The 26510-nt window shown below is 50.8% G+C and overlaps 1 protein-coding gene across 1 annotated transcript; it reads left to right on the top strand.

Moving 5' to 3' along the window:
* The first annotated feature begins 13987 nt into the window (after nucleotides 1-13987).
* Nucleotides 13988-26217, top strand: Tbata (thymus, brain and testes associated). The gene is given in 9 exon segments (XM_047554363.1): nucleotides 13988-14031; nucleotides 15255-15466; nucleotides 17279-17428; nucleotides 18284-18363; nucleotides 19499-19675; nucleotides 21604-21685; nucleotides 22418-22562; nucleotides 25044-25096; nucleotides 26027-26217. Coding segments are annotated over 9 exon segments (1134 nt in total).
* The last annotated feature ends 293 nt before the right edge of the window (nucleotides 26218-26510 follow it).

Raw genomic sequence — 26510 nt, 5'->3', positions numbered from 1 at the left:
TAAACACAGTGAAGAACAATGTCCACACAACTTTTCACATGGTAGTTGTACTCCAGAAAATACCAGGAATAAAACCATGGTTTACAAAAACAGAACTCCACTTCTCTTATGTAAAGTGAAGGCAAGATTTTGGCCCGTGCCTCTGAACTGGCTTTTCATCTACGTGAATGCTCTGGCAGGATGAACGAAGTACAGGTCTCTAGACAGCTTGCCATTGTGGGGAGCTGCATCCCATCGTTGAGTGCCAGAGGAATTACATCATTGTGACCACCAAAAGTCTTTATGAATTTCCAGGATGCTGTCTCGGGAGCCAGACTGGCCCACTAGGACGCAAGCTAAAACAGGAACATGCTCCGCATGAGCCTGATTTTAATAACTACAGCTCGATGTTCATCAAGCCAGGACTGAAGCATTCTCCAGGCCCGTGTTTGTCATCCAGCTTTGGACATCAGAATCTGCAAGGAGATTTCTAAAATTCCCATGTTGGCACTCTCTTGCAGACTGAGTGAATGAGTGGGGCCTAGACATCTGCATATGGGGCACTCCCAGAAAAAGCTGCTAAATTCTGTCTAATTTCATTTATTTCTATGCCTTGGTCCTGCAACAAGAAGAGGTTGAACCCAGATCTCTTGACAGCCACAGAAGAGCAGACCCAGAAAATGTAGTGAAACTTATGGTTTCTTGCACTGACTTTGAGACTCCTATGCTGTGTGGCATACGAGTGTGGCATTGGATGCACTGCAAAACCTCTCTGAACCACAATTTCCTCAACTCAAAGTTAGACAGAGAGAGGACACTGCTCTCCACCTCTATCTGTCTAGAATTCTCTGGGACCCACTGGATTCTGCTTCCCAGAAGCCTCTGTTTAGTAACTTTACCTCTCTCTCTGCAGTTTCCCAGGAAAGGCCATCTGTCACAAGTTTATTTGGTTGGGGAGGGTGTCTGTCCTGGTCCTGCCATGAGGATGACAGGATTGCCAGAATGCCCTGGGAGGCCGGGCCTGCTCTCTGCCTTGTTGACACAGATGCAACCTAATGAAGACGCCCAAGGTAAAATAAGTCCTGGGTAAACAGGATCAGTGGGGTAATTACCAACCTTGGAGCACAGTGTCTCCTTGCCTGGCCCCGTAGAACCCAATTTCCAGGGTCGACTCAGAGGGCCTGACCTTCGGGAGGCTGGGCAGCACCTGTGGCCCCAGCTCAGATGTCAGGGGAGGGAGTGGGGAGACCCATCTCCACAAAGCATGAAACGACTTTTATGTCTTTAAAAACTGAACATAAGGAATTTTCTGTAGTAGGTTTGAAAATCTAAGGGCAGAGTTATTGTCCTTTCTCAAGGGATTCAACCTAGGCAGAGGGATCCAGGACAGTCTGAGCTGAGAGTGCAGGACAAGCAGGAGCTAACCAGGCAGAGGCCAGGGCTCAGGCTCCGGCTGACCACACTGTGCCTACCTGGAGCCAATGGTGGGCGCAGGAAGGCCAGTGCAGCCAGAGACCAGAGGGAAGGCCTGGCGTGCAGGCCAGCGAGAGCAGAGGGGAAGGGTGTGCGAGGCACATCTGCAGTGGCCCGGCAGATAATACGACTTGCCATGTGGGAATGTAATCCTTGGGCTCCTTCACTCACTCATTCAGCTGTTAAATGCTAGGTTGCAATATCCTGGGCCTGGCTTGATCGCTGAGCAAAGAACCCTGTCCCCATGCAGTGCACACACTATTGGAGGGAGACAGATTTAAAAAAAAACAAAAACAACGTAATAAATAAGTTAACTCTATGGCAAGTGAGAAGGTACTGAGGCCTTTGGGAAAGAGGTGACTCAGAGTGGGGGCCTAGAGAGGATGGGCTGGGGCTGGAGGTCATGGGTACTGCAGTTTTAAATAGAATGGTGGAAGCCCAACATCTCTGTTTTCCAAGAAAAGACAGAAATCTTTGAGGGAGTGTTAAATTCTTTTAATTTTAAAAATTTATTTTTGGTAGTGGGTCAAACCCAGACCTTCCCGTATGCTAGGCAAGTTCTCTGCCACTGAGGGGCACCCCAACCCCTCTCTGTTTTAATATCGTGATGTCTTATGAGCCTGCTAGCGTCTGGGATTATTCTCACTTCTCTGCTGGGCCTACTCAGGTTAAGTTAAACAGTGGAAGCAGTTTCAGTACTTCAAGGGCTGTCCCTGGCCCATAAATACTCAAGCTGTTACCAACAATGCTTGCAGCCTGCTGTGGGGAGGACTTCCTTTTTCCCTTCTGCCCCCGCAGCTCAGAGCGCCTGTATTTTGGTGGCAGATGCAGAGACCTGCAGCCCCCTGCTTGCCCATGCTCTGTTGGGAAGGCAAGGCTGTTTGCTCCCAAGGGGAACCAAGTCCCCCTAGAGCAAGAAAGATGAACAGTGCTGCCACTCACAACACCTTCTTCAGGTCCTCTGAGCCCCGGGTGCAAACGGAAGGCCCCTCTTGATTCTCACTTAGCAACAGGAAACTGCAAGTCAGCACAATTTCTGGACAAAAAGAGCACAGGATTTTGTAGGACCGTGTTGTTTTCTTGTTGCAATATGCAGAGTTTATCTTGTGACCATGATGTGACTAGTGAATCACTTCTCTGTGTTAATTCTATCTTTTGTTTATCCCCAAGATGGAGAGGGGAGCGGGGGACGTCTCTCATTGATTGTCAGGAGATCTAAAATGTCATAAAGCAGAGTATGACCAAGGAATTTCCAGAACTTTGGTCAACTCATTCAATTGTTTTGAAGTTGTTTTTTTTTGGGGGGGGGGGTGCTGGGGATCAAACCCAGGGCCTTGTGCTTACAAGGCAAGCACTCTACCGACTGAGCTACCTCCCCAGTCCCTGAAGTTTTGTTTTGTTCTTGTATTTTAAATTGCAGTCTATGCATGTACAGACATGTCGACAAGTCAAAGTGTAGTTATATAAGTATTCACTGAGTGAACACCATTGTTCAGCACCACCCAGATCTAGAAGCAACATGCCCCAGTGCCACAAAAAGAAAAAAGAAACATCACCAGTTCAATTGTTCTTAGACAGATGCAGCACAGGTGGCTGTGGGTGGCAAGCCTCCCATCTGAGACCTTCAGGGTCCTATAGGACATAGGACTTTGATCTTCAGCCGAAGAGCCACAAGTAACCATTGGGATCATTTGCATCAAGGGCCCACAGTATCACATTTGTGTTTTAAAAGGGTCCCCTAGCACAGCTTGGAGAGTGGCTGGGAAAGGATCCAGATGGGAAGACCAGTTAAGAGGCTTTTTACATTTGTCCAGGCAAAGAAAGAAGGTAGCTGGGTCCTGGGGTCAAATGGCATAAGCTCAGAAGATGAAACCCTGGTAAGTGAGACAGCAGATTAGAACAACACTCCAAAGCCATGGGTTACCGTATGCCTGAAAAGCAGGCTCCCACCGTATGCCTGAAAAGCAGCCAGGCATACGGGCTGAGGTAGAGGACACTCATAGCTCAAGGCGGATGAATCCACTCTAGTGGCTATACCTTTTACATGTTGTAGCAGAATTGGTGTGCTGTCCCTCAACCATAAGACTTTTCTGACTTGGTGGGTTCCCATAAAATAGAGTTGTTTGCAGTGGAGTTTGCAATGGTGATCAATAGAGTCGATGCTATGCCAATCCACTCTGGGTGTTATGAGTTGAATTATATTCCCCAAAGATTCCTGTGTTGACCTCCTAACCCCCAGTCCTCAGAATGTGACTTCATTTGGAAATAATATCATTGCTGATGTAATTAGTAGAGATGTAGTCCTGGAATAGGGTGGGCCCCTAACCCAGCATGGCTAGCACCCTTATCAAAGGGGGGGATTTGGACAGTCCTGCACACGGAAGAATATCATGCGAAAATGAAGGCAGAGATTGGGTGAAGATTTTAGAAGGTAAGGATCAGTGATTGCCAGCAGGCACCCGGCAGCCAGGGCAGAGACGTGGAGCCCGCTCTTCCCCACAACCCTCAGAAAGACCCTGCCTTGCCAGCACCGTCTCAGACTTCCAGACTCCAGACGCGTGAGGCAAAATGTTTCTGTTGTTCACAGTTGAGAGCACTTAATATACACAGCTTAATTAGCAAACTAATGTACCTAGATGTTCAAACTTACCTGCCATGGTTTGAATGTGTCCCCAAAATTTGTGTGGTGGAAATTTGATCCCCATTGCAGCTGTGCTGGGAGGTGGGAGCCTTAAGAGGGGACTAGTAGACCACCAGGCCACTGCCTCACGCATGGATTAGTTAAAGCCATTATCATCATCACAGATGTGGAGTCCTGATAAGAGGACAAGTTTGGCCCCCTCTTGCCCTCTCTTGCCCTCTTTGCTTTTCCACTGTGGGGGGACACAGCAAGAACGCCTTTGACACTGCAACCTGGTGCAACCTCTGGAAAGCAGTGTGGAGATTCCTCAGAAAACTCAGTGGTCAAATGGGCCACCATTTGACCCAGCTATCCCACTCCTTGGTTTATACCCAAAGGACTTAAAATCAGCATACTACAGTGATGCAGCCACATCAATGTTTATAGCAGCTCAATTCACAATAGCTAAGGTGTGGAACCAACCTAGGGTCCTTCAACAGATGAATGGATAGAGAAAATGTGGTATTATATTCACAATGGAGTCTTACTTAGCCATAAAGAAAAATGAAATTATGGCATTTGCCAGTAAATGGATGGAGTCAGAGACTATCATGTTAAGTGAAATAAACCAAACCCAAAAATCCAAAGGCCAAATTTCTCTCTGATATGTAGATGCTAACACACAATAACGTGGGAGGAGGGAAGAACAGAAGTTCAGTGGATTAAACAAAAGAGAACGAAGGGAAGGGAGGGGAATGGGAAAGACTGTAGAATGAATCACGCATAACTTTCCTGTGTTCATATTTGAATACATGATCAGTGAAACTCCACAGCATGTACAACCACAAGAACAGTACTTTAATTAGAATAAGTTGTACTCCGTGTATGTACAATATGTCAAAACACACTCAATGGTCATGTATATCTAAAAAGAAAAAATTAAAAATAAATAAATAAAGCAGACTTTGCCAAATACCTGTCCCCAATCTTGGACTTCTCAGCTTCCAGAATCATCAGTCAATAAATTTCTGATCATTATAAGTTACCCAGTCTGTGGTATTCTATTAAAGCAGCACAAAAGGGACTATGACACAGCCCCAGAGCTCAGTAGGCTGACAGAGAGACCGGAAGGGGCAGGGCGACACGGCCACACTCAGTACAGAATGGCCTCGGGTCCCTTCTGAGCAGCATGGGGGCAGTGGTGCAGTTGGGAAGCATCCAGAGCCCTGCTGTATTCACCACCCCCCTGGCTTCCTGGGAGACAAAGGAGCCTGAAGCTAGCTGGGCATTCTGTGACCTTCAGCTCTGGGTGCAACTCAATGCCTGACACTCAGGGGCAGATGTTGCAGGGGGTACTGGGAGGAAACCACTCAGACACAGCTCAGATGTCCACTCTGACTATCTATTATTCACTTAATTCAAATATCTCAAATGTTTAAACCATTTGAAACTACTGGCAGCCTGTCCAAACAGCTAACTCAATACCCCATTATTGCATCATTACTTTAGACTCAATTAAACCCATTACATTGAACATTCTTACAAGTCCCTTCAATACACAAACCACACCAGTTCTTTATTTTTATTTTATTTTATTTTATTTTGGAGACAGGGTCTCACTAGTTCTCTATATTGCCCAGATTGGCTTTGAACTTTCAATTCTCCTGCTTTATCCTTCTGAGTGTAGGATTACAGGTGTGTGCCACCACCTAACATTCCTTTAAAACATTTTTTTATAGCTAGTAGGCCTACTTCTGATCCCAGCTGCCCTCCTTATGAAGTTTCTAGTTGGAAACAGAAGGCCCTTTGAGTATTACCCAATGTTGTCTATGGGCTCAAACTTGCAACCATAAAAACAAATTAAAACCCAAAGCCTACTAGCAGAGTGTTATGGTTTAGATGTGAAGTGTCCCCCAAAAGTTCATGTGTAGCACAACACAAGAAAGTTCAGATGAGAAATGATTGGGTGATGAAAGTCTTAACCCAACCAGTGGGATTAACTGAGTGGTGGGAAGGGCGTGGCTTGAGGAGGTAGGTCAATGGGGGCATGCCTTTGTATCTGGAGAGTGAAGTCCCTCTCTCTCTGCTTTCTGATTATCATGGGAGCCTCTTCCCTCCACCACACTCTTCCGCCATGATGTTCTGCCTCATCTTGAGTCCCAAGGAATGGAGCCATCTGTCTATGGACTGAGACCTCAGAAACTGAGCTTCTTAATAATCTTTTCCTCCTCTAAAATTGTTCTTGTCAGGTCTTTTAGCCACAGAAGTGAAAATGCTGACTAAAACACAGAGAATCAGTTAGAGGACATGCATCAACAAGGGTCAGCAGAGCTTGCCTGGGCCTCACCCCAAGCCATGTGGAAAGCACCTGCCTGGTAAGCTATCCATAAGCAGCAACTCACAGCAGTAATCATCTGTCAATGGGTGATGGACAGACCTATGAACTAGGTCATATCAAAGGGAAGGACTCCATACAAGCCCAGCGAATGGAGTGTTTTTCTTGATCTTGGCACATAAGGCTCCTTATGATCAACCTCTACCTCTCTCCACCTTCTTCTCTCCCATTTCCACCTCACCCTTACACTTTATGACCCAACCAAACTTATAGTGACCATACAATTTTCATCTAGTCTGAGAACTTTTGAGACTGAAGACATATTCTTAAGTTTTCTGGGACAACAGTCATAGATCAGACTACTCTGAGAAACTTGGGAAATCTGGTGTCTCTAACCATGCGAAACTACTTAGAATTCCCAAATATGCCATGAGCTTTTATAACCCCAGACTTTTGCATATGCTACTCCCTTTTCCTGATTTATCCACCACATTTGTGGTCTACTTGTGGTAAGTTCTGTTGCCCACTCCTTGGTGGAACCTCCCCAAGACCCCCGGGGTGGGAGTTAGACTCTATTTCCCTAACACTTAAACCACAGTCTATCTTATTTCTCTGATTCCCCATAAGACCAGTAACCACTAAATCAGCTATTATATTTTTTCATCTTGGTGCTCTCTAGCCTATTCCTGGTTGTAGATGCTCCACAAATACATATCTAATCAATGATTTTGTGATTATCCTGGAGAAGAGGTGGGCGGGAGAACTAACTTCAAATATCAGGAGTGTTGTCATCACAATGAAGGCCTCTATTTGATTTGTGTGGCCATAAAGACTAGAACAAGGATAGCTACTGAAGGTCTCAAAGAAATACACTTCATCTCAATAGTAAGAACTTTGCAGTCACAAAACTCTACAGAAAATGAATAGGCAGCCTTGGACCAAACAGAGCTCCTGTCACCAGAGGTGATCAATTGGCAAATGCTAGCAAAAGCTTGGCATGAATGAAGCCAGGATTCAAGGATGCAGTAGACAAATGGAGTGGGAAAGCATCTAAGACTGTGGGATTGATCAGTTCATTACTCCAACCATTCCTCATTCCTCATTCAGTGAATACTGGGCGCCAGGCACTGTACAGGAACTTGATGAGTCAGTGCAAAACAGACACACCCCTGAAACCACCACACATGTCAAGGTCCTACGCTCCGTGATAAACCAGTCAAACATGGCCTCTGACCTCCTGTTGCTTACAGGCCTACAGAAGAGATACATATAATCGTAAGAATCAGCTGGGCAGTATGAGGGAAGAAGGTGCAGCGAAGGTCAGAGAAGAGACATTGAAGTTGAAAAGGGATACAGTAAGGAGCTTGTCTGGTTCCTGACCTTGGACTTTCTGGAGAGCTCAGGCTTTGTCTGTCCTCTGCCTGCTCTTCCAGTTCAGTGACCTACCTAAGGCTGGATTAGACCAGTCTATGCCTGTATAGCTCAGATGACAGGCAACTAGGCAACTTTAATCATCCCGGGGGAGATAGGAGGATGAGCCATGTGGGGTCTTTAGCTAGGCCCCTTCTTTCCTCTCTACTTCCCTGGAAGACTTGCAAACGTGCCCTCCACCTCACTTAGACCTCAGGACAATGAAGGCACAGGCAATGCCAGGATAGGAGCATCCCAAGAGCCTGACAAAGACTCAATCTCAGAGCAGCCACCAGAACTGGATGCAGCCCAATAAAGAGAAGAAAAGATATCACAGGTGAGCCAAGAGAATGTGGTCATGAGATTCTCTCCTACACACTGCTGGAGAATAACATCAAAGTACAAGAGCCATTCACGAAACACTTGTTCCATTTCTGTGAACAATAATAAAAAACAAATGCCACACATTATACCTTCACTATGACCCAGACTCTGTGCTAGGTGATCATATAGGCATTGTCTTTATTGTTGTTGTTCTTTTTAGATATACATGACAGTAGAGTGTGTTTTGACATATTATACATACATGGAGTAGAACTTATTCTAATTAGGATCCCATTCTTGTGATTGTACATGATGGAGTTTCACTGGTGCTGTAAACATATATGAACATAGGGAAGTTATATCTGATTTATTCTGTCTTTCCTACTCCCTTCCCTCTCCCTTCCCTAGGCACTATCTTATTTAATCATCAGACAGCCCCATGGTTGTAGGTAAATCAAAACTTACCTACAGTCACATAGCTGGAGAATGGTTGCCTGAGTATTTCTGGAATCTGGACTTTTGGGCTCTGTGGAAATTTTCCTGGGGTTAACCAAGAGCCCAATAAAGCACAGCAAGTTGAAATGAGCTATCCTCTCTGAGCTCCAAAGGTAAGTGACTTACCCCCACCAGAGTAGCAGTTTAGCAGAAGAAGAATCTGGAATATGATTTTATAGTATAAGCAAACCAGAAAAAAAGTATTGTTCATATTACAAGAGGATAATCTCTATAATACATAAATCTATCTATCCATGTAAGAAAGACTAATGAACCAACAGATAACAAAAAATATACAAATAGCACTTAAGCATATAAAAAGATGTCTAACTTCACTCATTAAAGAAATGCAAATTAAAGCTATACTAAGGTGGCATTTGTCTCTGATAAGTTTCACAAACTTATGGAATGTAGATATTATGGCCTTAAACATATAATATATTTGAAAAGAAGGTAACTAAAAATAATTACTTAAATATCCATCTCAAGAAGCTATAAAAAGAAGAGCAAATTAAATCCAAAGAGAGGAAAAGGATGATAATACTTAAGAGGACCAATGGAGCAAAACGTTATTTCTTTGGAAAAAAATAATTAATAAAAAATAATAACCCCTTGCAGGATTGAAAAATGAGAGGGAGGGAGGAAGGGAGGGAGGGAGGGAGGGAGGGGGAAGATATTCAGTCCAATATCAGGCATGAAAAAGAAAACATTATTATAATTCCTAGAAACATCACATAGATATGGCCTTTATACAGTAAATTTGAAAATATACTTGATATGGAAAAATCCTAGAAAAAAACCTAATCTATGTGAACACTGAAATGACAAAGATGTTAGAATTATCTGACATATGTTATAGCAGCTTATGATTTTTTAAGAAAAAGCAAGAATTCAGTGAACACTTAGGAACACAAATGGAAAAAAAAAAAGGAAAATCTCTGCAAAGTCCTATAGGATACAGCTGTCACAGTGCTGCACACCTGTAATCCAGGCGATTCAGGAGGTTGAGGCAAGAGAACCAAAAGTTCAAGACCAGCCTCAGCAACTTAGTGAGACCGTGTCTGGAAATAGAATTTTAAAAGGGTTGGAGATACAGTTGGTGGTAAAGCACTTCTAGGTTGAATCTCTAGTACCACCCCCCAAAAAAAAGAATAGAAAAGAAAGAAAGAAAGAAAGAAAGAAAGAAAGAAAGAAAGAAAGAAAGAAAGAAAGAGAAAAGAAAAGAAAAGAAAGAGAGAAAGAAATAGAAGATAAAAAGAATGAAGTTGAAATTTTCAGACTGAAAAATACAATAACTGAAGTAAAAACCTCCATTCAGGGGGCTCAATCAAAGAAGACTGGAGAAGGCAGAGGAAGAAATTAGTGAACTGGAAGATAGAACAATAGAAATTATTCAGCCTGAAAAACAGAAACTTAAACAAAAAAGGAAGAAAGAAACAGGGCCTCAGTGATTTCTAATATTTGTGTCATCAGTGTCCCAGAAGAATAAGAGAAAAAGACCAAGACTGATAAAGTACTTAAAGTAAAGGTTGTCCCCAAATTTGGGGAAAGACATACACCTATAGATTCAAGAAAATGAGCAAACCAAACAGAATAAATCCGAAGAAATCCACACCAAGATGCGTCATTATTAAATATCTAATAACTAAGACAAAGGGGAGAAAAAAGAAAAAAGAAACTCTCAAAAACAGCCAGAGAAGAATTAAGACCTTACCCAAGAGGGGAAAGCAACTGGATTGACAACAATCTTTTTTTTAATAAGAAATCTTGGAAGTTAACAGGAAGTGGCAGAACATTTTTCAGGTCATAGAAGAACAGAACTGTCAACCCAGTATCCTAAACCTAAGTAGAAATATTCAGCACTATTGAAAAATATTTCAATAAGGGCACACTTAGTGAAACCCTGTATCAAAATAACATAATAAAAGGGCTAGGAATGTAGCTTAGATGTAGAGCACCCCTGAGTTCAATACCAGCACTGTGAAACAAGAGAAAAATCAAAATCCAGCAAAGTGGCCAAGGACCACGTACAGAAATTTTACAATAAGTAGTTCACAGGTGCAAAACAAAGACAGTGGAACGCTTGCGAGTGTTGTCACGAAGTGTCCTTTTCCACAGGCAGCAGCTACTCCAGATGACTTGAGTTTATCTCCCTAAGAGTGTATTTCTAAGAACTAAGTCTATGAGGTTATAGTTTAGACAGAGTTAATTGACATAATGACCTACGATTTGTACTAGCAATTAAGTGATGTAGCTATATCCCTAGAAGTTTTACAAAGCTTAAGAAGAAACTTCACAGGCATCTGTTGGATCTCTGGCCTTAAAAGCCTGTTACAGACTTTAACGTATCAAGGAGAGTCAGGCTCCCTGAGATAGCCATTTACAACCAATAGATAGGGACCCCTCCTTAAGGAGGTTCCCTGAAGACAGGCTGGCCACAGGGAAGGGGTTAACCCTTTCTGCAGACATGGATTCTTTACCATAATGTTCTTAAAATTTCATTTTATAATCAAGGCGGGTATCTCTGTCACATAAGGACTCACTCCGCCATACAATCCTGTCTTCATCAAGTTACCATAGCAATAGTGATCATCTTTGGTGGGCATCTCTGACATACCAGGCTGATACCTACGTACTTCCGTTAGCTCTTTCGTTCTTCGAAACAAACCCAGAAGTAGGCGGAGGCCCCATTTTACAGGCCCTGATAAGGTAATACTAGCAAGAGAGCCTATTTGGTGCCACCCCCCGTTCTAAACACTTTAATGTGTATTAACTCACTTCAATATTTCCGAGAGAGAATAAGTGGGAGTATCATCTCTATTTCAGAGGTATGAGAACTGGAGCTCAGAGACATTAGGTAAATTGTCTAGGGCTACACAGCTAGGAAGGAGCAGAACGGGAATGTAAGCAGGGTATTCTCCCGACTGTCCCTCATCTCTGGTAGTACAGGTAACTCACCGGAGGTGACACATCTGGGAGCTATCAGACCCTGACTGGAACCCTAGCCCAATGGGAAACCCAGAGTCTTTTCCTGCAGATATTCTACCAAGTGAGACTGGAGGGACACTCTGGAGCTTATGGTTGCTCCCCTCTTCTCTAAGCGCCGTCCCCCTGAGCATTCATCCCCAGAAACGTGATTCACAGAGGCAGAGCTGCTCATGGCAGCATCGAGCTGGGTTGGGTTGACAAAGTGGGACCCCACCCAGCCAGCATCCTTGACCAGATTTTCTCTGTCTGCCTGGCGCCTGCTGCTGGCTGAACAAGATACTCAACTTTCTCTCCCTTAGTCCCCATCGGAAGCCCTGGTGGGAAGTGGAGGGACAAGAGAAAGTCCCGGAGAGGGAAAGAGGGACAGGGTGGGCGGTGAGGGCCGGGGGTGCTGGGGAGCACCTCTGGAGTTGTGGGGAGGGTAACCTAGCAACCACTGGACGCAGTGGAGTCACAAAGCACAGACCTGCCCACAGAACCGACAAAACCTACCCTTGGTTTGTCCCCTCACTCCTCCCTGCTCGGTCAGCAGGGGCTTCTTGTCCACATGCTATAGCAGACACCTTCCTTGGTGAGTCCAGGGACCTTTCCAGGAGGAAAAAGATCCTGGGGCCCCAGACTGGAACGCAGGGGAGGGCCCAGAGGGACAGAGGTGGAGGGGAAGCCCTAGGGCTCGATTGGTGGCAGCCTTGTGGCTGCCTCTCTGGGGCCCAGGGACAGAGACAGGGCAGGGCAATCACTGGCCACAGTGGACCCACCTGTGCCACTATGAAGATGGCAGACCTGGCCTGGGTCCCTGTCGACCTCTCTGTCGGGACTTGTAAGCAGTTTGTTGAAGCACTGTAATGGGTCATGTCTACTATTCACAAAATGAAAACAAAAATCAGTGTGCGTCTTAGTATGGGTAAGTCTTGCCTCAGGATAGTCTGGTTTCGGATTCACATGCATACACTAGTGTACACACACCTGTGTGAATTGAGTCTTGATGGAAAAATGAATTTCTTACTGTCCTCACAGGCAAAAGGATTGGAAAGTTTCTGTTTATAAAGAGTACATTTTCACCAGGCCCAGTGGCGCTCGCCTGTAATCCCAGCGGCTTGGGAGTCCGAAATAGGAAGATCACGAGTTCAAAGCCAGCCTCAGCAAAAGCAAGGCACTAAGCAGCTCAGTGAGACCCTGTCTCTAAATAAAATACGAAATAGGGCTGAGGGTGTGGCTCCATGGTTGAGAGCCCCTGGATCAATCCCTGGTAATGCCCCCCACCCCACAAAAGAGTCCCTTTTCTTGTAGGCAGGTGGATTCAGGGCTTCCAAATACCCCATCTTCAAGCATGCGGCATCTGATATGTCTTCCAGGATACCCAACTTACCTTAAAAGGAAGCTTGGTCCATTGTTTTTGGAGGAAAGATCAGGGGTCTGAGAGTCAGAACTCTGGTCCCCTGGCTGTGTGGCCTCAGCAAGTCTCTCCTCTTTCCTGATCTCAGACAAGTCCAGCCCATTGCACCCTGACCTGACGGAGGCTGGCACTGGGGGGTTCTCTGGGGTCCCTTGCAGATTCTGTGACTCTGAGGGTCAATTCTCAGAATGTACTTATTTCCTATCCCAACCTCATCGCTAGCACTTTGGGATATATTTATTTATTTATCAGGGCCATAGATCCAGATAAATCATAATTTTGGGTTTCAACCTCTGACATCTTTCCTGCATCTCATTGAATTAGTTTATTTAACAGTCTAACAAGCACCCAGTCAATGTACTACCCACACCAAGAACTAGAATGTCAGCGTTGGACATCTCTGCTCTTTGCCTACCCAGGAATAGCCACACTGGGAATTTTTCATTTCCTTGTTTTTCGTTGTTTGAGCACATTGGTGATCATTTTACTTGCCATCAAACTTCTATTTGTAAAACGCATTTCACGCTACACGGTCTTCTGAATCATGCTTTCTTTGACCTAGCGTCATGTGTTTCAGATTCACTCATGTCATTGTGTGTAGCTTGGGATTCACTTATTTGTCATAGCAACAAAAGTTCCCTGGTCTGAATGTAACACAGCATGTTAATTCATTCTTCTGTCATCGTACACTTGGGCGGATACCAGGTGTTTGCTATTTGGGATGATGTAGGAAATATTCTTAAGAATAGCCATCACAGCACGTCTGCAAGACTATCTCTTATATCTGGGAAAGAAATGGCTGACTGATAGAGAAGTCAAGGGTTCAATTTTTCAAGACACTGTCCCCTTCATCTCTCCCAAAATATCTGTTCTGTTTTTCACTCTTACCACTAGTCCGTGAGAGCTCCTGTTATCCATCTAGGACACGGGAATTAGGAGCTGGGTTTATTCCATTCGAAATCTTACAATGGCTACCGAGGTGAGGTCTCTGGATGAACATCTGCCGATGAGGTAAAGCCCTGAATTCCCACCTGTGCACTGGGGTGTGGGGGCAGCACAGGGCACGCGGAGACAAAGGCAGCCCTGGGGAAACTCTGTAGACTGGAAGTCCAGGAGAGGCAGCCCCTCCTCACCTCCCCCTGCCATCAGCCAGGACCCCAGAGGATCCTCAGCTAAGTAAACAGGTGACAGGTAGGGCCCTGGTCGGGCAGGGAGAAGACACTAGGAGGGGCTTCAGGAAGTGGCTTCTGGGATAGAGGAGTAGTTAACTGTGGCTTTCAGAGAAGGTTTACTTTATTTCTTTAATTCTCAGATACCCTAGATACAAATCAAGAGTGGAACAGGAAACTCAGGGGCCCAGTCACCGAAGTCCTCAGAGGGTCCAAGGGCATCAAGACTTGCTTAACATATCCAGAGTCCACCTCTACTCCTCCAAAGGGATTCCCTCCAGCCAGGACCACCTGGAGAAGGAAATACAGATAGCCATCAGGCAGGTGGGAGTGGCCCACTTTGGATCCTTGCTGAACTGACTTTGACCTCTTCCTCCAGGGGCAGAGACACAGCTCCTCCAGAAGGGACAGGGTACAGGCAACCTGAGAGGCTGGCCTTTAGCCAAGTCCAGTGAGAGCCTATGACTTGCCTGAAATGTCACAGCCCTGACATGTGCCCATCAGCTCTGCGTCTCCTGGGAAGGGGCTCTATGGGGAGAGGATTTGCCTGACTCCAAATCTTACCCCTGGACGCTGGGTCCAGGCCAGGACAGCCCCTGCGGGCCCAGGGGAGGGTGACAGCCTCCAACTGGCTTCCCTGGAGCTGCCAACTGTTTGGCTTGGCGGACGCCCTTGCTGGGGCCAGCCCCACTGCCCCTGGGTGTACATAAGGGGCCTGCAGCTCCATCCCAGCTGTCTGGAAAACAGGGTGGGTCTGAGGCTTCTATTTCTGGTTTTAGATTTGATCTCTGGGAGAACACTGGGGTCTTGAGGGATTTCCTCTGAGCTCTCACAAATGGATCCTAGTTCCCTGCGAAGGCATCTTAGGAAGACAGAGGCTTCCCGGGACTGGAGTGCACCATTGGGAAAGGACTCTGGGGGAGCTCAGCTTGACGCCATGGGTGGGGGGTTTGATTTCTGAGTGTCTGGGGAGTGGGCTCTACGATAACTCTGAGCTCTGGGTTGGGGTGGGCCCTGCTGCCAGCAGGAGGCTCCGTTCATTTCTCTTTAAACACTCTCCTTCAGTCCAAAGGCTGAGCCAAAACTTGAGAAGAAGCCGAGGCACTGGCCACAGAAAGAGTCGGTGGTCCCAGGCATTGTGGATCTGGAGCTGATCCAGGAGGTGCCGAGGAGCCCCAAGCCTGATCCCTCTGGCACCTACCGCTTCGGCCGTCTCAGCCACCACTCCTTCTTCACCCGGAACCACCCCCACCCCCATCAGGTGACCCACATGCAAGGTAGGGTGGGGTCCACTGGGTCTGCGGGGGCAGGGAGGGCTGCGGGATCACTCACTGACCCTGAGACCTGGAAAGGACGCCCTCCTCTGGCCCACTCCAGGCCCAGGCCCAGAGAGCAGGGGCTGGCCAGTGACCAAGCCAGGACTGACTTGGGGGACAGAAATGAAGCGCAGGCTCCCCAGGCAGAGCAGAGGTCCCCACAGGATTCCCTCACTGCCAGGTTTCTGCACTCCACAAACCAGAGAAAAGGAAGAACCTCTGCCCAGAGGGGGCTCTGCTCTCTATCGCAGGCCGCTGGGCCACCCGCCTGCCCATCATCAGTATTCACTAGGCATGAAAGAGGGGGTGACGCTCTCTAGGTCCTGAGGATACAAGGTGAACAAAACAGGCACAGTGGCTGCTGCCCTGGAGCTGGCACCTAGACGGGGAAGGGTCGGAAGCAGATGGGGGGGGGGGCGAGTGACATTTTTAAAAGGTGGTTAGGAAAGATCAGGCCAATAACATGACATTGGAGTCAAGAACTGGAGGAAACAAGTGTGGGGACTGTGTGCATACGAGGGACAAGAGTGCCCAGGCGGATGGATCAGCATGTACCGAAGCCCCGAGGCCAGAGCACCCTGCACTGCCGGAGGAACACCATGCTGTGGCTGTAGCAGAGGAAGCGTGGGGAGAAGAGATGACATCAGAGAGGTAGCAGGGCCAGATCCAGTGGGCTTTGCAGGCCGCTAGGTTCACCATTGAGCCACCTCACTGCATCAGGAGGAATCCTCATCCAGCTCAGAGTGCAGAAGTGAAAGAAGCGAGATATTTTTCTGGGCATGGTGGAGCAAGCCTGTAATCCCAGCCACTCAGTAGCTGAGGTAGGAGGATCACCAGTTCAAGGCCAGCCTCAGCAACGTGGCAAGAACTTGGCTCAAAATAAAAATAAATAAATAAAAAGGACTGGGGATGTAGCTCAGTGGTAGCCCCCTAGGTTCAATCTCCAGTGCTATGAAAAAGAAAAGAAAAAGAAAATAGAAAAGAAAGAAAATATTTAACAAGGGTCACCCTCACCTCTGTCTTGATGGTGACTTGGACCATCAAGCCCAGGAAGAGTTCATGACCCTGTTCTCGAGCAAGGAAGAAGGTGAAGCCAATAGGGTCTGAGGATCAGTAGGAAATGGGGTGAGGAGGAGGAGAGGAGTCAAGGCCGACTGGCTCCCGAGCTCTTGGCCAGGGAGCTGCACAAGCTGACGACACCAAGGAGCCACCCGAGGCAGGGTGAGGGGACGGAGAAAGTGTCTTGGGTCCTGGGCAGAAGAGGGGAAATGCCAGGTGGCATTTAGACAACAGGTAGAGGCTGATCCAGGTGGGAGCTGCCTGAAGGCAGAGGGGGGTGCAAAGGTGACAGCCATTTAGAGGACAGCTGGTGTTTACGTCACAGTCCGCGGACTCGAGGTGGAAAGGTCCTCCACCTGTAAGCCACCCCTCCTGGCTGCAGAAGCTCTCCAGAGGGCCCACCATCTCCCCGTGGATTTGTTGCCCTGCGTAGGAAGTCAGAAGGACCTCAGGGCTAGGCTCCCATGAGATGGGTTCTTGTCTCGCCTCCGCCCAACTCGCTGCTTGACCCTGGCCCCCACCGATTCACAGTGTCCTGTGGCTAAGGCAGTTGTTGTTCAGGTGGTTGCAATCTATGGGTTGACACTCCGTGGGCTGGAGGTTACCAGAAAAAGTGGAGTCAGAGCTCTCCCCTGCCCCCCAACCTTCTTCTGGTCTCCTAGAATTCCTGGGTCCACTCAGACCCTCCATCCCACGACCTCTAACTCTTCACAGATCTCACTGGGAAGCCCATCTGCATCGTCAGGAACAAGTTCTCTCCCTTGCCTCATTCCTCATTCTCATCCCACTGTCTGATGGTGATGCCCACCATCTCCGTCCCCATTGGGGACCCACAGTTCAATCGGAACCCCCGGCTTTCTTATGGTGGGTACTTGGGCCACACTGTTCTGCTTGTGGGTTCCCACCTCTCCCCAAGGGCTGCACACTTGGGTGGGTGTCTGAGAAGGAAAGGGCCATTGCTCTTGGGTCAGTGGAGTCCATTAGGAGGACCCCACTCCCTCCTCATTTTCTCAGGCGGCCTCATCTCTATCTCCCCACCTCGTCCCCAGGTCCTAGTCCTCAGACATGTGCCCCTGCTTGCATTTGAGGTGACTGATGAATAATAAAAGGCAGAAGACATGCATGTGACCATCAGTGACAGTCAGGAATTATATTTAAAATACTTAGTAATGCCTATGCACAGGCACCTGCCCATCAGGGCCATCCAGCAGGTGCTGGAGCTGCGTTCTGGAGGCTTCCCCTGCCAAGCCCTCCCTTCTCTGCTCCTGGGGGGTGGGAAAGTCAGGTTGGGAGGGTGGGGATCTGGAGAGAGGGCAGGGCAGAGAGGTTTGGAGGGCTGGCTGCGAGTCGCCCAGGGTCTTAATAACAGGCTCAGCCCTGGCCTCAGGTTCCTACAGGAGGCAAAGCTAGGTCAAAGCACAGGGATCCAGACACAAGTAGCCTAGTGTCTCCAGGACCTCCAGCAACGCCACGGGCAGGGTATCCAGGCTATCGGCATCAGTCCCCCCAGAAGTGAAGTCACCACACAACCTCCCACCTGTGGGCCGATTCCTAATCCTCCTCCTTCCGCGGCCCCACCTCCCCCTTTCCCTTGAGACTGGGGCAGGGAGGCCGGAAAGGAAGCAGGGATTCTTGTACCTAGGACCCTCCCCACCCTCCCAGCCCTGGTACCCCAGGGAGGAGGAGCAGGGACCCAGGATCTCGTCTCCCTCCTCTCAGAGGCCTGGAAGAAGGAGTTGAAGGAGCTGACTTCAAGGGTGGCCATGTTCACCAAGGAGACAGAGCAGAAGGACAAAGAGGTGGGTGCAGAACGAAGGACAGGAGGACAGGAAGTCGATCCGCCCTTAGTGCAGAAGTTCCTCCAGAGCTCTGCTGGTGTCCTGGGAGAGGCCCAGAAAGCAAGCATTAGGGAGCGGGTGAGGTCAGAGGAGGGCGAGAACAGACCTCCTGGGGAGATCCACGGAGGTTCCCGGGGAGGTGGCCTTCGGGGGCATCGATATCTAAGTGGGATGTTTCTGAGCCAAAGCTCAGAAGCTGGCAGCTGCAGGACATCTCCAGTGGCCAGGACCTGGAGTACAGGGAACAAGGGGGCAGAATGGGGGAGAAGGGGAGGAGGAGGCTGGGAAATGTGGGGAGTCCTTCCTTTCCCAACCTGAGGAGCAGAGAGTCACAGGAAAGTTTCAAACCAGGTGGGGTGACCTCAGGGGTACTATTTGATGATAAAATGGCAGAGACAACTCAAAGGCAGCTGAACGTGGTCTGAGGACAGTCCCTGACTTTTGCAGCTGAGGTTGGCCCTGTCCCTGGTCTTGGACACCCAGAGTGGAAAGGTGGGGGCCAGGCTTCCGGTTCCTGCTCTGAGCTTTCTCAGGGTAACTCAGCTGAGCTGTCTGGGTCTGTTTCTTATCTTTAAAATGAGAAGATGGATACTACAAGTCTTAGCTGAAATTCAAGGGCAGGAGGCCCCAGGCCTTGTGCCTGTGTCCAGGACAAAGAGAGGATGGCAAGCTGGCTGTGGGGGCCCGACCTGGAGGCACTGAGCCCGGCCTGAGGTCGGCGGGCGGCCTTGCTGCAGGTGCTGTTTTCCAGCCTCTATGGGCTGAGGGAAGGGGCAGCAGGGAGGACATGTGGGGGAAGGACAAGAGCCACCAGGCTGTCCCAGCCGCCTTCCTAGCTAGATAGTCCCAGGAAGAAAGCCTCAGCTAGGTCAGCCCCCATCGCGAAGGCTCACTGGGGGTGAGCCTGAGATAGTAAGAGGGGCACGGCGCAGAGCGGGAGTGGCCTAGACGGCGTCCTGGGTCTCCAGCGATGCTGTGGCCCTGGGAGCTTGGGGGGTAGCAGCCAAGAAGGCTGACCTGTCCTCCTCATCGTGCCCCTCTGTCCTCTCCCTACCCTCTCCCTGGCTCCTGGAGTCTCTGGCCACTTTTGTCCCAGCAGAAGGAGGAGCCCCCGAGGGAGCAGGGAGCAAGGTACTCGGCGGAGACTGGCAGGCTCATCCCGGCTTCCGCGCAGGCTCTCAGTCGCCGCAGCTCCCACCAGGGCCAGCGGAGCCACCTTTCCAGCAGAGATAGAGGTGTCCAGCCCTCTGTCCTGCAGGACCAGGAGCTGCTGGTGAGCCCCACTCTGGGGGCAGAGGCTGTTGCAGTCCCTGTCCCCAGGCTACGGCTCTTCCAGACGGCTTTAGGGCATGGCCTCTCCTGGGAATGCCCGCACCAGCAACTGTCAGGAAAACCCCCACCCTGGGAGCCAGCAGCCTGGGCTCCAGGGCCCTCTGCCTCTAGAGGATCCTGTCCCTTTCTGTGTAAGTCCTTCCCTCTTCTGGGCCGTGGTTACATGGTGCATCCAGACTGGGAGCATGCCCACCTTCCATGGCAGGTGCTTTCCAGCTGCAGCAGCTGAGAGTTAACCAGGACGCTGCAGTGGAGCACTGAGGAGCCTGCGGGCGGAGGTCCTGCTGGGGCCCTGGCAGATCACCCCGGGAGTTTGAGTGGCCTGCAGACCCCACCAAGAGGGGTTTGGCCTGTGCATCAGAAGGCAGGGCCACCTTCTCCAGGCTTGAGTTTACCCATCACAGCCCGAGATGAGTCCTTGCCTCATCCAGTGGGTCAGGACATGGGAGGCCCCTGTGAAATTGCACCTACTTCTTCCCGAAGGGTCAGACCGAGCAGCTTCCTGCCACCAGTGTATTCAGGCAGGCAGTGCCTTTGGAGTCTTCTGACAGTCCGCACAGTGGGTAACGCAGAGAGAGCCAGGATCCCTTTTCCACAGATGGGGTGGGTGGCCGCTGAGGCCTTGCCAGGTGGTGTTCTGTGGCCCAGGTCCCCAGAGAAGGAGCAGCATAGCCGGTACTAGAACCAGCACTTTCTCCACTGCAGAGCGGCCTCACTGCGCCTGGAATTAGGTTCTCAGGTCCTGTGGGGAGGGGGCACAGGGCAGGTAAGTTGGATGCTGAGAAGGGAGAAGGGCCCAGGGGCAGATCAGGGTGGGTCGTGCACAGGTGGGTCTTGGGGGCGAGGGTGGGGACCTAAGCAGGCACAGGCCTGGGGAGAGGCCCAGCCCCTTTCCCATTCTGCCAAGGACAAGACAGACCTGCTGGGGTCTGACTGACCGCCAAGCACTAAGGGAACCCACCTTTCCTAGGACTGCAGGGGCTCCATCTCCCACCATGGGCCCAAACTCCGGCCCGCCATAGCCACACCCACCGCCCGCAGCTTGGCCGAAGAGTGGGCCCCAGTGGCTCATCTGAGGCAGAGCTGGAGCTTCTCCTGATGCTGCTGGACTGGCGTGCACAGGGGAACAGGGGCCCGGAAGCAGCAAAGATGCCGAAGGCTGAGGATGCAGGGAGCAGCCATGTGTGCCCGCTGTTCAGCAGGAGGGAGTCCCATGCCGGGCAGCTTGCAGAACCAGCCAGCCCCGACCCGCAGGCTGCCCACCGCCAGACCCCCACCATCTCGATAACACCTCCAGACTCTCAGAGCTCCGGGGAGGGGAGGCCCGTGGGGTACCCGGAATCCCCAGACAAAGATCACGGGTGTGTGGGACTCGGTGCGTCTCTGAGGAGGTGACTGGCCAGCCCTGACTTTGCCTCCCAGTGAGGGACCCTGGGGTACAACCATCCCAAGGAGGCTCCAGGAATGAGCCAAGTAGCTGGTGCGTGAGGCTTCATTCTGCCAGAGTCCCTGCCAGGTGTCTTCCTCCCTCAAGGCACTGGATTCTCTACCCACCCAGTGAGGAGGTTAAGACTCTTCCTCCAGGGGACGAGGGATGTGGCTCAGTGGTAGAGCACTTGCCTAGCATGTGTGAGGCTCTGGTTTGGAAAGAAACAACAACAAAAGGAATCCGTGGTGGCTGTGAGAGAAAGCCCTCCGTAACGTGCAGGGTCCCCACAGAAAGGAGCAGGCATCTCTTTCTGGTTTAGTCTGGGGACCAGTTTAGCCAAGCCCGTGACTCTGGGAGCTGTTTCAGGGGGAGGAGTCCTGGGTCCCTGAGTCCGGGCACCCCTGGCTGGAGCTGAGCCAGGCCTGTCGTCCTGCCTGCAGATCCTGGAACTGCTTTGCCAGATTCTTCAGACGGATTCGTTGAGTGCCATCCAGTTCTGGCTGCTGTATGCTACCCCCACGGGTGAGGACGTGGCCCCAGGTCCCCTTCCTGAGTGGACACTGCCTAGGTCCCGCCCTTCTGCTCAGGTTCTGCAGGACTCAGATGTCACCAAGCTCCCACCCCAGGGCCTTCCCTCTACTTTTTTGCAGCTTGAAAGTAGCCTTTCCCCTCCTCCCCGCCTCTCACAGGTTTCCGGGGCCATCTTGGAGTTGACACTGCCTCCAGGCCTAAGCAGGGAGGGAAAAGTTCCGAGTCACACTCAGCAGACATAGCCCTTCACACACCACTGTGGGAAACACACGCACACACACGTGCAATGCAAGAACACGTGTACTCACAGGAGTGCACAAATACACATCCAGATACATGTGGGACAGTGGGTGCAGGGTGATCTCAGAGGGAAGGTGAGGGATGAGGAGAGCTGGGAGCCAAGGAGACTTCCTGATGGGAGAGTGAAGGAGGAAGAGGGAGACAGGAAGGAGGAGGACGCCCCCCCCCCCGCCCCGGCAGATTTCCCAGAGGCAGCCAAGGAGGGTGGTGGGCAGGATGGAGCTAGGAACACCATGGTAATGCGGCTACGGGAGGGCTGGGGCTTCCCCTGCAGGGACCTGTGGGCAGAATGTGGGCTGGTTACCGAAAGCTGCCCTTGACCGGGATTGGACAAGAGCGGGAGACCCTGTTCCAGCTACAGACCCGTCCAGGGACAGGAAGCAGGCTGGGGACTGAGGACTCTGCCCTGCGCTGTGCTTCCAGAGAAGGACCTGGTTCTGGGACTCCTGCAGACGGCGGTGTCTCAGCTTCTCCCCCAACCCTTAGCCTCCATTCCAGCAGAAAAACTTTTGAACCAGCTTCACAAAGTCCAAGAAGCACCTCAAGAGAAGCGGCCACCATCCTCCAGGTGGGCCCCACACCCCGCACCTGCCCCTCTGTTTCCAGAACTGCTTTCTCAGGCTCAGCATCAGGCCTCCCTGGTGAGGCCTGCAGGGCCTAGAGAAGGGAGCTTGGTGTTGGCCAGAGCCTGGGCTCACCTTGACCTTCCTGGAGCAAGAGTCCCTCCCCAAGGGAACCTCCAGTTGTAGCCGTGCTGCCGGGAGGTCCACAGTCAGACCAGATGCCGCTGCCTGCTGTGTGTCGGGGGCATGTCGGCTGTAACAAGATAGGGCTGGGTAAGCGCATCCTGCCTCCAGAAGCTCTGGGTCTGGGGAGGCAGGATGGGGAGGAACGGGTCTGAAGGCAGGGCAGCCTGAAGTTCTTCACGCTGGCACCACACGTCCTCAACGGCCGGTGGAGAAAGGGATGAATCAGGAATGGAGAAGGACCCACACGGCAGGTGGGTAGGTCTGCGTGCAGGGGGCATCCAGCGGCGTGCCTGAGGCTGCTGGCGCTTTCCTATCTCGAGTCTGACCACAACCCACAGAGGCAGTATCGCCTCCACTTTACAAATGAGAAAACGGGCTCAGAGCCATTGAATGATGTGCCCCAAGTCACCCGACTGGTCAGCAGAAGAGCTTGGGAATCAGCCTTGGGCCTATCTGACCGCCAGCCTAGTCACCCCCAGATCCAGCCAGGGAGCTTGTTAAAACTATCTCAGTGGTAGCATGTTTAGCACGCACCCAGGCCTGGGTTCAATCTCCAGCTCCAGGGAAAGGAAACAGCAGACCCCTGGAGATTCCAATACAGCAGCAGGTGGGCAAAGAACAGGCTGAGGGGCTGGGGCTCAGTGGTAGAGCACTTGCCTGGCGCGTGTGGGCCCTGGGTTCGATTCTCAGCACCACATAAAAATAATAAAATAAAGGCCCATGAACATCTAAAGAAAAGTTAATAAGAAAGAAAGGAGGCTGTATTTTTAAAATTTTTTTATCTGTTCTTTTTAATCATACATGACAGTAGAGTGTGTTTTGACATGTCATACACACATGGAGTATAACTTCCCTTTCTTGTGGTTGCACATGATGTGGAGTCACACTGGTCACGTATTCTATATGTGAATACGGGAAAGTCATGTCTGATTCATTCCACTGTCTTTCCCATTCCCGTTCCCCCTCCCTTCTCTTCATTCCCCTTGGTCTAATCCAATGAACTTCTATTCTTCCCTTCCTCCGTCCTTATTGTGAATCAGCATCTGTATATCAGAACATTCGATCTTTGGTTTTGGGGGACTGGCTTATTTCACTTAGCATGATAGTCTCCAGTTCCATCCATTTACTGGCAAACACCACAACTTTATTATTCTTTATGATTGAGTAATATTCCATTGTGTATATGTACCACATTTTCTTTATCCACTCATCTGTTGAAGAGTATATAGGTTGGTTCCATACCTTGGCTATTGTGAATTGAGCTGCTATAAATATTGATGTGGCTGTGTCACTGTAGTATGCTGATTTTAAGTCCTTTGAGTATAGGCCTAGGAGTGGGATAGCTGGGTCAAGTGGTGGTTCCATTGCAAGTTTCCTGAGGAATAGAATGCTGTATGTTTAACAATCACCCAAGTATTTTTGGCAGAGGCTGGGGACACTAATGGCATTTAAATGAGCAAATCAAAGGATGGGGAAAGGCCATCAGGGAGTGGGAGGAGCCCAGGTGATGGCATTGAATGTACACACCTCTGGGAACGTGTGCACTTCCGGGAATGTACACGCTTCCTGGGAGGTGAAGCTTGGAATGGCTGGAGCCCCAGTTCATGGGTTGGGGCAGGAGGCAGCCCTAGGGAGTGGACCGAGGTTGGTGGCAGGTGTGGGTTCTGACGCTGGCCCTGAACTTGGTTTGCTTTTCCTGGTTGAGCGTCTAGAAGAGTAGCGTAGTGAGAAAGGCAGGCACCACTGTGACCTTGGCCGAGCGACCCTTATGAGCCTGTTTCACCCTCTCTCTAAAGCCCCTTCCCAGAGTTACAGTGGGGAAATGACAGTCTGTAAAAGGGTTGGGACTGTGTGAAGCCCCGCCCCCACATAGGGAGCTCAGCTCTGCTCTGAGTCACCTGTTCAGGAGGGACATCTGTCTGCACTCGAATGGAAGGCATTATCTTCCTGTCTGCCAGGAGGATGCCAGGGGTGAGCCCGGGGCTGTAGGGAGGGCAGCTGCAGTGGCCACAAACTGTGGCCCCATCCCCACAGCTCCAGGGATAGGAGGGCCGTGGTTCCCAACGGCCGTGGCAGGCCTGCGATCGCAATCACCTAGTCCTGCTGGGGGAGGCAGGGAGGCCGCCTGGGCCCAGCCGCAGACAGTCCACTTCCAGCTCTCCAGGAGAAGTGATCTGCCTGTCCCTGGAGCGCGGCTGAGTGCCCTGTATCACCCTCCCACGCCCCTCCCACATCCCTCCACACTACCCACCCCATCTGGGGCCTGGCCTCCCCAGCCTCTCCTTTGTATATGTTTATAGTCAATTCCTGAAGAAGACGAGAACATCGCCTCTACCAACAAAGGAAAAACCAGGTAAGATTCTGTGCAGCAAGGCATTCTGGGGGCTCACTGAGGCCGAGTCTGGCTGGATTCCTCAAGGCAACTTAGAGACAGGTCAGCTTGGACAAGGAAGCTGCTCATTTCACCTCTTCATTTGACATATTTATTGAGCATCTACTATGTGCTGGGCTCTGGGGAGCCACTGGGGTAGAACTCCTGCAGCTTGGGGCTTGCATGGTAGTGAGGAGTACAGACAGTAAAAACACCTGAGGGGAAGCTCACTGGAGGGGAGATAAAGTGGGTGGATGCAGCAGGTAGTGAGGGATGGGGTGGGGGAGGGCTCCCTGAGCTGCACCACAGGAAGGACCCAGCCCTGCCCAGGTCTAGAAAGAGCCACTAGCAGAACCCACCCCCAACCTGGTGCATTGGTGGAGGAGCAAGCAGCCTGGCCTGTTGGACAAACCAGATGTGTGGTTTCACAAAGAGGCATGGGGTGTTATCCGCAGGCTGTGGTGTGTCCCTCCGACTGCCCCGAGGGGCATGGACTGTGGGAGACAAAAGTGGGTGAGGGAGATAGGGGAGGGGCTGCCACACCGTCCTGGTGCCTGAGACCAGGGGAGGGGAGGGGTGGGCTAGAGGGGAGAGAGGAGGACACGCCACCTCCGGGGACCTCGCTCTCCCCCACGAGGCTGTAATGATCTGGAGTCCTGGAGAGTGGGCACACAGTCCGCCCTTAGCTGACACTTGTTACCTGGATGTCCAAAGAAGGGAGGGAGGAGGTGCGGCTCCGAGTCCAGGTCCCAGCACGGCCAAGGCGGAAGCCGGGCCTGACCAGGTCCTCCCTCCCTGTGTGCTCTCACGCCTTTAACCCAGGGCCTTCCTGGGAAAGGGACTCTGGGCAGCTGCCAGGGAGGCCCGGCCCCTCCATGATCTCTCCCGCTGCTGTCTCTCCCGGTCCCCCAGAGTACATTGGAAAAGCACAAGTCCTCCGGCTGCATCCGTGAGAGGACACAGAGGAGACGGCGTCCAGGCCGAAGGCAGAGAGCCGCGGGGCCTCCGGCTGCACCAGACAGCTCTGCCGTTCTGGTCCAAGCGCGGCCCCCCGCGTCCAGCCCCCACGCCTCCTCAGCAGCCCCGGCTTTCCTACCATATAAAGTCTACCAAATAAAATCCTGGCCTCCCTGCAGAGGGCAGCCGGCCGTCATGGCTGCGTGCTGAGTGGTTGGTTCAGAAGCGGGAGCGCTGCGCTCAATCGCCCCCTTCCCACGGAAGCCCAGGCCTGCCGCCCGCGTGGGGCTGACCCGGTCTCTCGTACTCTGCAGATCTGAAGGGCAGAGAGCCGGTGCGGTGGCCTGAGAAAGGTGCCCTGCCTGGAGCCAGAACACCAGTGCTGAGCGTGCTTGGCTCAGGCCGGGGAGCCTGCGGGCCGCCATCGTTACCCAACATT

The sequence above is a fragment of the Sciurus carolinensis genome, chromosome 5 (genome assembly GCF_902686445.1).
Source record: "Sciurus carolinensis chromosome 5, mSciCar1.2, whole genome shotgun sequence".
Classification (NCBI taxonomy): domain Eukaryota; kingdom Metazoa; phylum Chordata; class Mammalia; order Rodentia; family Sciuridae; genus Sciurus; species Sciurus carolinensis.
Note: the sequence above shows the minus strand (reverse complement) of the source record. Positions and strands in the feature narration are given on the sequence as shown.